Genomic DNA, 15044 nt, shown 5'->3' on the forward strand with positions numbered 1-15044 from the left:
TGCTCTTGAAAAAGCTCCGGACTAGAGACTACTCCACTGCCTATTCCGAGGCGCGCTCCCAAAACACAGGGCGGAGTCTGTAAGAACGACGCTGTCTGATTGGCTGAGGATCTTATCGCCTCCACAACAACCCTCCAGCATCGCTCAATGGCGTCCACAACACAGCGCGTTTCGATTCCCTGTCTAACAGGCTAAAGAAAGGCCTTTAGTTGTTGAAGGAGATGCTTTAAATAGTTTATTAAAGCTCTGAATATGGCAAACAATGTGTGGGAACAACCTCATGTAATACGCCGTTGTGTTGACGCATAATTTGCAGGGTCGCGAGAAAAGATAAGGAGGACCTTGAGGATTCTGGTCGGATAAATGCGCAAAGCGGATAAAATCGTGTTTATTCCTCCTCGGTAACCGTACGGGATTAGAGGATGGCCGGAATCGGAAACGGTTCAACATCTGGGATGGGTGACATCATCCAGCTAAATGTCGGAGGAACGAGGTAAACTGACGTCAGGACGCACTCTGCGTCAAAACATTGGAGTTTTGTATGACATTAAAGGCCAAGTCACAGAACAGCAGTTTATTAACCTTGTTATATGTTGTTGTAGCTGTACATAACGGTAAAGCGAGTTTTGAGATCATAACTGTAACACAACAGGACCAACACTACTAACGTTACGTTCCCCATCACAAGTTTCCGTATGGCCATGTTATGAAAATGAAATAAATAAAATATATAGTACTGTCATAATTCAAGGGGAAAAAAACGGTAACTAAAGGCAGACATTTCCTTAATAAAAACAAATGAATGCCAGAATATGACAAATAAAATATACATATCAAAGTAACATTGAAAAATAAAGGTTTGGCAATTATGAATTACTTTTTAAATGATGTAAATATTTCAACATAAACTATGTTTGCCATGGTAAATATTTGTGATGATAAATAACTGAAAATGACATGTCTATACAGTAAATGTGAGTTTAAAACAATTGTTGTTATAATTATTGCCTATTGGGCAATGCAACTGTGCTTAAATAGTTCTATTAAGCGGATCAGTAAAAAACTACCCTGTATCCATGTTATCTGATCCTATTGATAACATGTTTCTTGTTGAATAAGATTTTAATTATTGTATTTAAGAAGTTATATTTGAGAAGTTTTGTGCATTGTAATATAACCCCCTTGTTGAGTAGTTGTAACCCACGCAGTAAAAGAGAAATTTGGCAGGAATATAACATAAGGCTTGTGTGAACTCTCACAGGTTCAGCACATCACGACAGACTCTAATATGGATTCCTGATTCTTTCTTCTCAAGGTAAGATGCAAAACGAGCATTCAAAGCTTTTTGAATAAAGATGTGATCAATTTCCATTAAATACATATTAAACTCCAGCGGACCCAGCCCAGGGTCCAAAATCACATCATTCACATGCATGCCAAAAATGTTTGGACCATAAGGGGTAAAGGGATTTTTAAGTTTATAGTGAACTATTGGAGTTATGGTCCAAATAATGACATTAGAGATGCAAACAGTAGTCGGTTTACAGTGATACATTTGCTAAACTGATATATTGTTTTGTGAAATAATAAAGCAAATCTATTTCTCTTTAAGAATTACATTAACTTTGTGTGAATCTATTTTGCGTCCCCAGTTTACTTAGTGGGAGAATATCAACACTACGGGATGAAACTGGAGCCGTAAGTAGAAATCAGAAACCATGACTTACCCATAAATCCCAAGTAACCTCTGTAAGTACCTATATAATGAAAAAGAACATGAACTGATCAAAATACTGAATACACAGTGAAAATGAGCTGGATTGAATCACTTACATTAAAAAAAGGTTTTCATCCCAGAACTGTAAATCAGATCTTTTTCGTTCCAGATATTTATTGACAGAGACCCAACAGCATTTGCACCAATTTTAAACTTCCTTCGGACTAAAGAACTGGACTTAAGGTAAGAAATGGACCTATTATCCATCGTGTACACAAGACAACATTGAACAAAAAATACTGTGTCATATACAGTACAATACGTGTGATTTTCCTGCTTCCTCTGATAGGGGGGTGAACATTAGCATCCTGAGACATGAAGCTGAGTTCTACGGCATTACACCCTTAGGTATGACATAACCGGACTAGATCTACTGTATATGCATCCGGATGTTATTTTAGTTATCTAGGTTTTAGTATAATGAGCCACTTTAAGCTAAATCAGATGTGACTGCATCCGGTTAAGTACATACAGTACAGTATGTTTGTTAATGTATATGTATGATGCTCTTATTTTGCATTTCTGTTTGACACTGTAGTGCGACGTTTACATCTGTGTGAGGAACTGGAGAGATCGTCGTGTGGGAGTGTGCTATTTCATGGCTACCTCCCTCTACCAGGTATAACTACAGAATATCTGTGGAAACATCTTAAAGGTTCACAAAGAAAACCCTTTTCATTCTGCGTGCCAAACATAACATTTGTTAAACAATCTGATGTTTGTTCTCCAGCTCTGCCGGCCCGAAGCAATGCTGGTGGGCAGACGGCAGCTGCTGCAGGCCAAGACGAGCGCTCTGGTCCCAGCGGGGCAGAGGGGGGCTTTCCCCATTCCTGCCCACAGTCTTCTCTCCCCGGGCCCTCTGAGGCAGAAGGACCTCAAAGACTGGGTGAGAAAAAGCACTTCAATACCAAAACGTGGTTCCACTGAAATTGTGAGGCATGTTTAAAAGGTTGTAATGCATTTTTAATTCAAATTAAGCAGATTTTGTTACCGAAAGCGATTTACACACTGTATAATTTGTGCCCCTTGGAGGACTCTGGGGTAATTGCTATGCTCACAGACACACTTGTGAGAAAAAATTATAACAATATTATTAGTATCTCAGTTACACTTGTGGTTTGATTAAAGTGTGGTGTGAAAGGCAAACAAATCACAATTCTGTCAACATTTATAAATACATTATTTCATATTTTTATTTTCACTTCTCTATATTCAAACACGGACCGCATGTATTAACGTTAAATTTAGTTTTTTACCTTCCACAAATATATCTTATTCCTTCAGACATGTAAATGATGTCAGAATTGTTATAATAATTACATTATTTTAATGTTATGTAGGCAATTTCAATTCCGAGTTCATCTCAGACTTTCGCAATAAGTGTTGTACCAGAAGCACCAATAAGAAAGCTGAAGAAACGTGTTTTACAGTACGGATGTCTCAACACAGACAAGAGACCATCGTGTGCTCTACTCTAATGTCACAGAGTTGAAAACATAAAGACAGTGGGAGGGGAGGTCCCATGAAGACAAAGTATTCCACTTATAAGCAGTATTGCAGTAGGCAGGATGAGGTCAACTTAACAGCCTTTTATATCCTCTGTGCTCAGTGAAGTCATGCGAGAAGAATGATGAACGAAAACGAACCAAATTTAATTCACAGGCTTTCTGTTCACCTGTTTCACTACATTCCCTTGCATATATTCAGCAAACGGCACAAAACAAGAACTTCTGAATTCAGTTTTGATGATTTTGGGCACTGAACTAAATGGGAAACTTAAATGTGATCCCTTTTCTCAGGCTCTCCGGTCGACCCCAGGAAGGTGCTGATCATCGCTGGCCATCATAACTGGATTGTAGCCGCCTATGCACATTTTGTCATTTGTTACAGGTAAATATCAGCTGATTTCATAAAAAAATGATTAGGGCTGGACTTAACTTACATTGTGTCTTAAGGATCAAGGAATCTACTGGATGGCAGCAGGTGTTCTCGAGCCCTTACCTGGACAGGGCTATCGAGCGGGTGGCCCTCAATGCTAAAGTCGTAGGCGGTCCACATGGAGATAAAGACAAGATGGTGGCAGCATCTTCGGAGAGCAGAATCATACTCTGGAGTATCCAGGATGGAGGAAGTGGTAGTGAAATAGGTGGGAAAGAAACAAACAGAATTAAAATGCGCATTCGTTGTTATGTGTTCAGCTTGTGAGGGTGTGTTAAATCGCGGTGTGTTCGATAGGTGTGTTCAATCTTGGAGTGCCTGTTGACTCTCTGTTTTTTATTGGGAGTCAGCTGGTTGCCACCAGCCACACAGGGAAGGTAGGGGTGTGGAACGCCGTCACCCAACACTGGCAGGTAAAGCGATTTTCTTCAATATAAATATACAGAAATATTTTGCAACCACTAAATATCAGTTTATAAAACTAGACAGTCAACTTGGCATTATAGTTTAGATATGTTTCTAATGATGACATCTGTACTGTGTGCTTGTGCAGGTGCAGGATGTAGTGCCAATAACAAGCTGTGACACTGCCGGATCCTTCCTCCTGCTCGGTTGTAACAATGGCTCAATTTACTATATTGGTAAGATGCTTGGTTGCTTCTGGGCTGTAATGTCAAATCGGCCATAACAGAGGGTGAAAATGTCACTTTCTCTCTATTCAGACATGCAGAAGTTTCCTCTGAGAATGAAGGACAACGACTTACTGGTGACAGAACTCTACCACGACCCATCCAATGATGCAATTACAGCCCTCAGTGTCTACCTGACTCCTAAAACCAGTCAGTCAAAGCTTCAACAAGTTGAGATACTTATAAATAGATACAAATCTTGTCATTGATCTCGCTCCTTCTGCAGGTGTGAGTGGGAACTGGATCGAGATCGCTTATGGAACCAGCTCTGGGGCCGTGCGGGTCATTGTGCAACATCCCGAGACTGTTGGATCTGGACCACAGCTCTTCCAAACCTTCACCGTCCACCGCAGCCCCGTCACAAAGATCATGCTTTCAGAGAAACACTTAGTTTCAGGTAAGAACTCCCCTCATATGCCAATACTGTAGAAGAGCACATAAGAAAAAATTGAATGGACATGATTGAAATGCTTCTTTGTTAAAGTGTGCGCTGACAATAACCACGTACGCACGTGGACGGTGACACGGTTCAGAGGCATGATCTCAACTCAGCCGGGATCTACTCCGCTGGCTTCCTTTAAGATCATCTCGCTGGAGGAGACGGAGAGCCACAGCAGCTATTCGTCCGGCAATGATATAGGTGAGAGCTTTGTTAGTCGTCTTCCACCATGTCTGGAAAATGACACTCTATGAAAGTTGATAGTATGAACAGCAGATTTATGTGTTATGGAAACAAGGTAGTTAAAGTGTGTGGTGTTTTCATGCAGGTCCATTTGGAGAGCGAGACGACCAACAGGTGTTTATTCAGAAAGTCATTCCTATTACCAACAAATTGTTTGTTCGGCTTTCTTCGACTGGAAAAAGGTACTGGAAACCCTTGTACTATAAAGACTACACACATGCCTCACACATAGAAGTCTTATATATTAAGGATATTGATTGAGAATAACTTCTTAGGAAAAAAATTATATTTGATCATGAATAAAACATGTAAATGCATTAAAAAGCCAGGGGGTACTTGGGAATCATGTGTGAGCAAATGTTTACTGAAATTCTGTGATATTACTCTAACTTTACTCTGAATAAAGATGAAGAAACACATCAACATTGTTCTATTTGCTTTTGCAAAAACATGGTCCAATATACAGTATAGAACATGTGAGCAGGTCAAACCTGGTTAAAATCCAAACACCTCACTTTACAACCTGGTGGTCAACTTACCTCAATACTGCCACTCACAGGTCAATGGTAGTATTGCAACACAAAAATAGCACCAAACATTTGTGCAAAACATACATATCTGATACAAATCTGAAAAGCCTACGTTGTTTTTACATTGATGAATCTTGCTAGGATCTGTGAGGTGCAGGCGGTCGACGGAACCACCATCACGTGTTTCACGGTGCGAGAGTGTGAGGGCTCTAGCCGCATGGGCTCCAGACCGCGCCGTTTCCTCTTCACTGGCCAGGCAAACGGGAGCATTCAGATGTGGGACCTAACCACTGCCATGGACACGGTCAACAAGAACGACGACAAACCCAAAGAACCAGGTTCGGATGACAAAACATCCATTTCAGCTATATGCGCTTGTAAGGGTTGACATTCATTGCGATATTATGTCACCGATTTGCAGAAGTAGGCGGCCCGACAGAGGAAGAATTGCTGAAGCTCCTCGACCAATGTGATCTGAGCACATCCCGTTGTGCCACGCCCAACATCAGCCCCGCTCCCTCCGTGCTACAGCATAGCCGGTTACAGGAGTCCTGCTCCAGGTACGACCACACCATTCCTATATAGCTCACAGTTGTTTTACAACTAAACATTCACATCGAGGTATAATAAAAAATGACTAACGTACCGTTTTGATTTAATAATATTTTGTGTATGTACAGTCTCCAGCTGCAGGCTCATGACCCCATTCCTGAAACAGCCACCTACGGAGCCCTACGGCCATACAGGGAGAGCCCCTTACTGGCTCGTGCTCGACGCACCGAGAGCTTCCACAGCTACAGAGACTTCCACAGCTTAAACCTGACCAAGGCCATGCTTGAAAGCACCGGACACTCTGGATCCAAAGAGGACGACGTGCGTCATACTGCAGGAGAGAACAGCTGTGAAGATGGGGACAACAGGAACTCAACGTTGGAGCTGTGGGGTTGTCGAGTGTCCGAAACGCAGTCCGCAGCTGCAGGCCAACCTCCGGACAGCCCCGGAGACCTGAGGCGAAGGGCTCATCTGATGGAGGAGGGGGCTGCGGACTGTAGATCGGAGGGGGTTAGGAGGAGGGGGACGTTTGAAACAAATTTTCTGAGCAGGAGAAAGGCACCTCCGGTTCCACAGCTGAGCCCTCCACCTTCGGGGGGCGATGGAGGGGGCAGCGACTCATCTAGCACCGCCTCGCCCTCTCCGACTACAGTGTCCACATCTCCACGTCATCGCAAGGGTTCTGAAACTGCATGTGAGTGATGGTTTAACATGTTTAGGGGTTAGAGGTCATACCAAAAAATAATATTTTACGTCGATTGGATGATTTTTGGGAAGAGTTTCAGGTGTAAGTGAATGCGTTTGTTGATTCATTTGGAGGAAGAGCAGCTGGCAGCTAACAAACAAAAGGGAAATATGAGATGCAACAGTTTAATAGCAGTTTTTTATTAGTAAGCATGTAACTAGTCATAATGAATCATTTACTCTTGGCTGTTTAGACTTCAGCTGTGCGTGTCTGCACCTTTAATGCAAAATTTAAGAGCCATGTGTTTGTTTTGCCTAATACTGCCTTGCTATTTGCTTATATGTTATTTTTAATAAGTGGCTGTAGATTTCCTTGTTGCTACTTTCAGCGGTACATTTCAAAACACTGTGATGCACTTTATTGTCAATCTTTACTTGTATCCGTTTATCTTGAATAGAAGGACAATTGAACAACTGAGGTTCAACTAATTATCAAAGTTTAAACGCTGTAGAAACTACGATGCATTTCTTTCTGCATTGATCCTCCGGATATCTGTGTGTATTACAGTTTATTCAGTGCCTTTTGCTCATTTAGATACAGCCATTCTTGTGAGAAATCAAAATGTACTTTGCTTTTTCGTTTTACCCTTTCTCATAGACTTGAGGGTTGACAGTTGACCTTTATCACATATCGCAACTGAAGCAGAACTGGTTAAAAATGTAGTTTTACATATTAAGCAGGGCTTTCAGCCAACAGGTTCAAATTCATACCTAAATATCAGCATCATGTATTATTTGGATTTTTTTAAGAATACGACTGAGTTAATTGTATCCGTGATTTTTCTTATCTTTAACACAACTACAAGGTGAATTGTGTTATTTCTAATCCACTAGCAGTGCCCAACAAACACACCACAACCTCATCTGCCATCGTTGTGAAGTGAATAGCTGCCACTTTCGAAGATAAACTAACACTTAAAACGGATCATGCATCCTGTTTTGTCATCACTATTCATTTATTTATCATTTGCACTTCTGTTGTTAAGAATACCTGGTAAAAAATTATTTATATTTGACATGAAGGACACTAATTTTGCATTGACTCACAAGCAGGTTGATTTTGTTTTTCAACCAATTACACTTTGTATGCACAATTTATTCCTTTAGAGAGAAATGTATAGTATATATAACATTAATGATGCGTATCCAATGTTAATGTATCTAAATGAAGGACAACTATTTGAAGGAAACTATATGATCTCATTATTTCTATGCAAGTGTAACCGTTTACACAGAGAGTGTTGACAGCAGACTACGCCGCCCGAAAACAAAATAATCAAATAAATAGCTGTTTTAACAAACACAAAGGATGATGTATTTCTCCTAAATAATTTGCATGTGACACAAATGACGTATTTGATTGGATCGATAGCAATGTTTTTTGTTACTACAAATGCTTTAAAATGTGAACATTTGGTGAACAAAATTGAACTGCTTAGTTTGTCACCTTTAAACTTAACCCCTCAAAATACTGTGTAGTACTGTATATTAACAAACTTAGCAAACAATCGTGTTTAATCAAATTAACTCATTAAAAAGCTTTCTGTGATGTTTCAACAGAAGGGATTTTTTCATTGACAAGAGTATTGCTTGCTTTCATGAATACTGTCTCGACCTGATTTCTGTGCATTTTCTGTGCATTTCAGCCTTGACAATGAAATACAGGTAATGGAATGAAAGTACGGTTTGTGGTATGAAAATAATGCTTATGTGAAAGTGTAGATTATATTGAAACCTTTAAAGATACATGCGCTACAGTACTCAACTTCTGTCATCTGCATGTGACACAATAAAAAAAAAGCTGCATAAAAGAGTGGTGCTTTCTTTTATTAACAATGGAAGCATGGACATTACAAACATTAACATTTCATGACTTTCTACATTACATCAATTATCACTCAAGAACAGGAGCACTTTATTCCAGAGCACAAGACACCATCGACAAAACATGTTACCGATCCTATTTGAGGAATGTTCAGTTTTACCGGCAAAAATAATATATTATTTCATTAAAAAATAATACTGATAATCTCCACATAAAATTCTTGTTCTGTTTTACTTCACTTACAGGTGAATCAAATAATAACACATGTAAAATAAAATATTTTCACACAATGTAGGTTTAAAACAACCTCTGTTAAAAAAATAAAACATGCCACGTCTAAAATCCAAATGTGACATTTGTGATGATGTTCTGAGTTCCACTCAAACATTTAAGACACTTGATCTATTGGCATCATAGAAAATGTTTATGCTCTATATTATTTAGCCTAGCAAGCAAAATACGACAAAATTTAATGATTCCATTATTACTGACCGTATAGAACAAACACGGACTAAACTACCAACCTTTCTCCAGACATGCATCTGAAGAGACCAATGACGTGCACTCACACTCTGTATTGGCATGAATAATTTGCAGCCTTTTCTGTAATCTATAATGTAATGTATAGTTATATTTGTATTCAATATTTTCTGCACCAATGTTAAGCGCTAAAACATAAATGATGTCTAATAATATCCCTGTTATGAAAACAGGGAGTAAAACAGTATAGAAAAACATCTGCCTAAGTATATTGTAGATTGTTTCTTTCTGAGCTGATTGATTCAGTCTATACCGTAAGTAATCCTTATGTCCCATTCAGTATTCAGTAGGTCTATGTAGAGGCATCATGTGCTTATTTTTTGAAGTTCACCAGTTGCAGTCCAAAGAGTCCTAAATGTTTTTTCACACCTTTTTTGTACTTGGGTAGTTAAAGCTGAATCCATAGGTAGTTAAATCTGTTTAAAAATTAACATTAAAAAAAAAAAAATAAGTACATAAAAAATCTGTGTTCAAAAATGTCTCTATAGTTTACCTCGCACTAGTTTGCTTATAATAATGGTTTATGGGGTGGTTTTCTGTGCAGGGTTTAAGACTAGTCCTAGACTTATCTAAACAGAAAACAGCTTGCGCTGATATATGTTCAAATATATAATTGCTATTGTTTTGTCTCAAAATGCACACACATACTAATATAAATTGACTATAACACCTTACAACAGACTAATAAAAAAGTTCCAGAATGAGGAACTGCTACTGTCACATTCCTCTATATATTTCACTTGAATGTTTTCATATTTAACAATGAAAATTACGTTCATTTCAAACAGTAACCAAATCCTGGTTAAAGTTCAGGAAAATATTTTTTGTAAATGTGATACTCACTAAGCCAAAGTTTACATAAGAGGGAAAAAATATGTATATTACCAAAGATGCTGTCCATGAAGTTCTGTGTACGGTATGAAAACATCACAAATGAGTGTCTGTAAACATGGTTTGCTCTTTCTTCACTGAGCTGTAGCTTTTAATCGCCTCCACAAACTCATCGTCCCCCACAAACTACAACATAAGAAAAGCAGGAAACGTCAACAAGATGTCTTTATAAATTCTTCTCATGTTTATTGTGTCATCAATCATCCACCACAACATTTCATCTCACCATCCCGCTGTCTGTTCCGTGCAGGTCACCGTCCCACGCTCCTCCGCCAAGAGACTTCTTATCTTGAGTGTCGATCAGCTGACTAACACTCCGATGCAGTGAATTCTGGGAAAAGGCATGGCTCAGCTGGCTCTGGCTGGGCACACGGAGCACAGACATGCTGGCCCGGTAGCTGTGCTTGCTATTGCAGGTGCTGGTTCCTCCGATCTTAGTGTCAGTCAAACCCTGATGATAAAAACCAGGTTGTTCCTCACTCACAAATTATTTTATTGCACACAGTAAACTCTTTGAAACACCAGTAGCATTCATTCAACCCGAGTCAGTGAGGACTGAGGAGAGATGAAAACACAGCACTACACACTCCATGAATGTGAATGAACAGGAAGTTATTATAGGCGGCACTTTTAAAAAGACAGTTCTCTAAAAATTACATTTCTGACATCATGCATTCACCATCAGTATGTCATTCAGAATCTTTCTGACTTTTTCTTCTGCGGAACACAGAACAGGATATTTTGAGAAACGTCTCTGTGAATGTGTTCATTCAATAGAAGTCAAAGGACTCCAATGTAGTTCGGTTACCAACATTCTTCAAAATATCTTCTTTTGTGTTCTGCAGAAAAGAGCAAGTCATACAGGTTTGGAATGAGGGTGAGGAAAATACATAATAATATAATTTTTAAGTATAAGCGTCAGTAATACTGATGGTTAACGTATTTACCACAATGAGAAAGAAAAGCTTAAAAAGTGAAAAGTTGAGAATCTTCTAAAAACATTCCAGAGAGGAAAGCAGAGTTGTGTAAGAGCCCTGTACCTCAGAGTGCATGGCAAAGTGCTTTAGTGTTATACTGCAGGAAGCATCCGGTCTGTCAAGCTGGGAAGAGAGAGAGAGGGATGGGCATTCGTGAGCGCTTACCATTGTTTCATCAGGGTGAAGCAGAGCAGAGGAAGCGTGGTTAGAGCAGAGCTCAGAGGAAGATCTCTGTGACAGCAAACACAGCCCATGAAACCAGGAGTCAAAAGATGAAACAGCAGATTTAAGAGAAAGGGGACATACATAGATACAAATTATATAGTATCATGCAATGTAAGTCGCGTTTCATAAAAGCGTAGGCCAAATGCATAAATGTAAAGATTGGTAGTGGTTGGCCTGCTCCTTAAAAGGAATGTCAGGAAGTTATGAGGGTTGAAATATTAAAGTTGATGATGTTTATTTAATATGTCTGATTTAAACTCATTGCTGATATTAATTTCAGGTAATTTATTAAGCTAGAAATAAAAGGTCAGTTTAAATGCACTGCATTGTGGGATACAGCATCCAAATCATTGTTTGTGTTATTCACTGCATAAAAAGTAGGTCAATCCAGGAATATGTGTACATCATAGAAAGATAAGTATTTTATTTATTTATTTGTTATTTTGTTATTTTAAACAAGCCTCTTTCTCTGACATTCCTGTACAGTGGCAGTACAAAAATAAGTGTTGGCACTCCCTCTTGTGGACATTTAAAGCAAGTGCAAGTTACAGAATGAAAGAAAAAAAAAAAAACCTTTATCTTTAACATTTAGTTTGTCGAACAGTACACATTTATGAAACGAATAAAAAAGAAAAGTAGTCTGCAACATGGAAACAGTTCACTCTATGATAACAGTATGTCTCACCAGATAGGAGTCATTAGGAGGATATTTGGTACTTCTCCTCTGCAGAGGGACTATTGGAGGTCTCTCTCTGATGAAGGGGGGCTTGCTTAGGGCTCGTCTCAACACCAGACCCATCAACAGAGCCAGCAGGAATAATCCCAGGAAAGCCATAAGAATGATGAACCATAATTCACTGTAGAATCTGTTTTCAGCCCCATACAAACCTGTTTTACCCCCTGAATTGGACTCCGCAATATCTATGAATATGAAATATGATATTAGCAGTTTAATAATTACCAGCAAGTCCACCACAACGGATCTCATGAAATGGAAAATTACATTTCTAACCAATGGATTTACACATCTGCTAGTTTCTTAGAAGCAAGAAACTTGTTTTTGGACAATTTCTCCAGAACGTCTTAAAAAAACTATATATTATAGTAGATTTAATGGTTATTTTTAGTTTGTAGTTTGTTTTTATGACTTATAAGTATATATTATGAGTCTATGATTTATATTTAAATCATTCTGTTGCTTTGGATAAATGGTCAAGCATTAAAAGTTGCAGGAAAAGACTTAAAATGACATTAAAGGGACAGTTCACCCCACAATGAAGGTTCTGTTATCATTTGCTCACCTTCGAGTTGTTCCAAATCTGTATACATGTCTTTGTTCTTATGAACACAGAGAAAGACATTTGGAAGAATGCTTATAACCAAACAAATCTCGCCCCCCATTGACAACTATAGTAGGTAAAAATAGAATGGTAGTCAAAAGTGAGGGGGCGAGCTCTGTTTGGTTAAAAGCATTCTTGCAAATATCTTTCTCTGTGTTCATCAGAACAAAGAAATGTATACAGATGTGGAACATCGCGAAGGTGAGTAAATGATGAGAGAATTTTCATTTTTTGTTGAACCGTCCCTCTAAAAGCATATGGTGCGTTTTAAATAAAAATACTGGTCAACTTTAGTTTTCTACTATTATATCACAGGGGCACTGGGTGTGCCTACTGACACTGGATTGGCTTTGCTCAGACGGAATGGAGACACAAGCCATTTTTTCTGTTATCATAATGAAGTGTCACCTTCACCTGCCAGGCCCGAGGACACATACCTGTACCGGTGGCTGTGTTGTATTTGATAACAGGAGAGCTGGCACTGCCACTGTCTGTGGTACAGGTAACCTGAAAAACAAAAGCTGAGGACAGGAAGAAGAGAGTGAAGGTGATGATAGAGGAGCATGAAAGAGAATCAATGAGTTTCAGAGCAAGAAAGCAAACAATCCGGCAAGGAGATCAAAACTTGGGAATGAGTTACAGTTGCGTGAATGACAGAGAATGACAACAGAATAAGAAACCCTCGCGTCACATAGGTCTGTCTTAGAATTACAAATTATTGCTGGGAAAAAACTGAACGGGATGTGTTCATTGGAACAGCTGCTGCTTACAATGCTGTGTAACGACAAACGTACTTTTATCAGATGTGCGCGGAATGTGCAGCGAGCTGTGGAAGCCGCTGTAGATGCGCAGGTTGCTCTCGGTTAGAGAATATTCTCTCAGAGGACCGTTGAGAGAGAAAGAGCCGCTCCAATCCACAAACATGGTTGTGATGTTACTCTGCACCACGAAGGCCTCCTTAAACTGAGGGGCTTTAGGAAAACATTGAGATAATAAAAATGGTAATCGTCATGAAAAGTGGTTGTACAGTGTGCAATAAGAAGGAGACTACTTACGTTCTGTCATTGTGGTGACGGAGACCCAGTCAGATACAGTGTTGCCCATGTTATTGTGAGAAACCACACGCAGTTCATAGCTGGCGTAGGGCAGCAGGCCTGTGATGTTGAAGGTCCGTCCAATCCCGAAGAATTTGATTTCTGCAGAGCCGATGACACAAGACACAGCGACTGGCTGCAGCGGTTGGGGACAGCCGGATCGTACGTGGAGCTCATAGCTACGGCGATGCGAGGGAAGTATGGGAAAGATTTTTTGCATTCAGGAGTGGTTTAGCAGGTTTAAATTTTAATACAGCTGGACAACATAAAAAAAAATGATATCACAGAATGGTGATTATTTTTGTACCTCTCAATAATGCCATTGGGCTCAGACGGGATGTCCCACTCCACCAGAGCCGAGCGGGAGGTGATGGTGACCGGGCGTGGTGGAGGTTGCTGGGCGGGTGCAGAGGCCTGGGTGTGGAGCTCACTCAGGGGGCTTCGACTGCAGCACAGGAAACAGGTGCAAGCCTCCACCCCGACAGAGTACAGTGTGAAGGGTCTAAGTCTGTAAAGAGTCTGCTGATGCGACGTCCCCTCAGAAAGCTTAAGAAACACAAAATTTCTAATGAATTCTACAATCACAGTATTCCAGCTAATGTGTTTATGAAGAATGTTGTGTACCAGCTGGTATGAGTCTTTGTTGAGTGTGAAGACCCTATAGAGGCTGATGATGCCGTTTGGCTTGGTAGGTGGGCTGATGTCCACCACAGCTGAGGTGGCGTGGATGTGCAGGAATTTGAGGGGTCCTACTCCCTCTGGAGGAGCCGGACCCGTGCGGCCTTGAGCCCAGGGGCTACTGATACGACCGGCTGAGTTTACAGCCCACACCTAAAATGATGAGCAAAACGATACGTTCACAACACATAGATAACTATAAATGCAATTTTATGAAATTCGATAATTGTAATTATTTGTTTATTATGAGAAGATTTAATTTGTATAGCACTTTTCAAACATAAAGTACAGTTTAAAGTGCTTAATATATTAATTATAATATACAGTAAAAACTTTTATAGTCGGTTTCATCAGACGCCGGTCTGTGTTTGGTTATAGTATAACAATTCACTTTACATTTTATTGAAATTCATTTATGTTTATATTTTATTGTATATTAATTGTATTATTGCAGAAATAAGCCCTGACAGTTTTTCCCGCTTTATTACACGGGACATGAGAAAAAACTGGACATGAAATGTGTATTTGAAATATTTTATTAGCTTATTTATTAGCGAATGCA

At 39.5% G+C, this 15044-nt stretch overlaps 2 protein-coding genes across 2 annotated transcripts in view; one reads left to right on the plus strand and one right to left on the minus strand.

Annotated features, from left to right (window-relative positions):
- Nucleotides 1-130: 130 nt before the first annotated feature.
- kctd3 (potassium channel tetramerization domain containing 3) lies at nucleotides 131-8707 on the plus strand. Its single transcript, XM_056768672.1, has 18 exons — nucleotides 131-493; nucleotides 1262-1315; nucleotides 1653-1698; nucleotides 1887-1960; nucleotides 2067-2125; nucleotides 2316-2396; nucleotides 2508-2663; nucleotides 3577-3667; nucleotides 3733-3923; nucleotides 4013-4128; nucleotides 4269-4356; nucleotides 4438-4554; nucleotides 4631-4801; nucleotides 4889-5044; nucleotides 5172-5268; nucleotides 5758-5954; nucleotides 6038-6176; nucleotides 6297-8707. Exons 1-18 carry the CDS (start codon nucleotides 423-425, stop codon nucleotides 6868-6870), a joined length of 2478 nt encoding a protein of 825 aa, XP_056624650.1. The 5' UTR covers nucleotides 131-422; the 3' UTR covers nucleotides 6871-8707.
- A 41-nt stretch (nucleotides 8708-8748) lies between these two features.
- Nucleotides 8749-15044, minus strand: part of ush2a (Usher syndrome 2A (autosomal recessive, mild)) — a 202067-nt gene continuing 195771 nt past the window's right edge. Inside the window, exons 65-74 of the mRNA XM_056768674.1 lie at nucleotides 14429-14635; nucleotides 14112-14350; nucleotides 13766-13983; nucleotides 13505-13681; nucleotides 13148-13231; nucleotides 12056-12291; nucleotides 11311-11376; nucleotides 10395-10619; nucleotides 10163-10294; nucleotides 8749-9693 (exon numbers count right to left, since the gene is read on the minus strand). Coding sequence (XP_056624652.1) covers nucleotides 10205-10294; nucleotides 10395-10619; nucleotides 11311-11376; nucleotides 12056-12291; nucleotides 13148-13231; nucleotides 13505-13681; nucleotides 13766-13983; nucleotides 14112-14350; nucleotides 14429-14635 — 1542 coding nt within the window. The 3' untranslated portion in view covers nucleotides 8749-9693; nucleotides 10163-10204. The remainder of the gene's footprint in view (nucleotides 9694-10162; nucleotides 10295-10394; nucleotides 10620-11310; nucleotides 11377-12055; nucleotides 12292-13147; nucleotides 13232-13504; nucleotides 13682-13765; nucleotides 13984-14111; nucleotides 14351-14428; nucleotides 14636-15044) is intronic.

This window comes from Triplophysa dalaica, chromosome 15 (genome assembly GCF_015846415.1).
Source record: "Triplophysa dalaica isolate WHDGS20190420 chromosome 15, ASM1584641v1, whole genome shotgun sequence".
NCBI classification, from domain to species: Eukaryota; Metazoa; Chordata; class Actinopteri; order Cypriniformes; family Nemacheilidae; genus Triplophysa; species Triplophysa dalaica.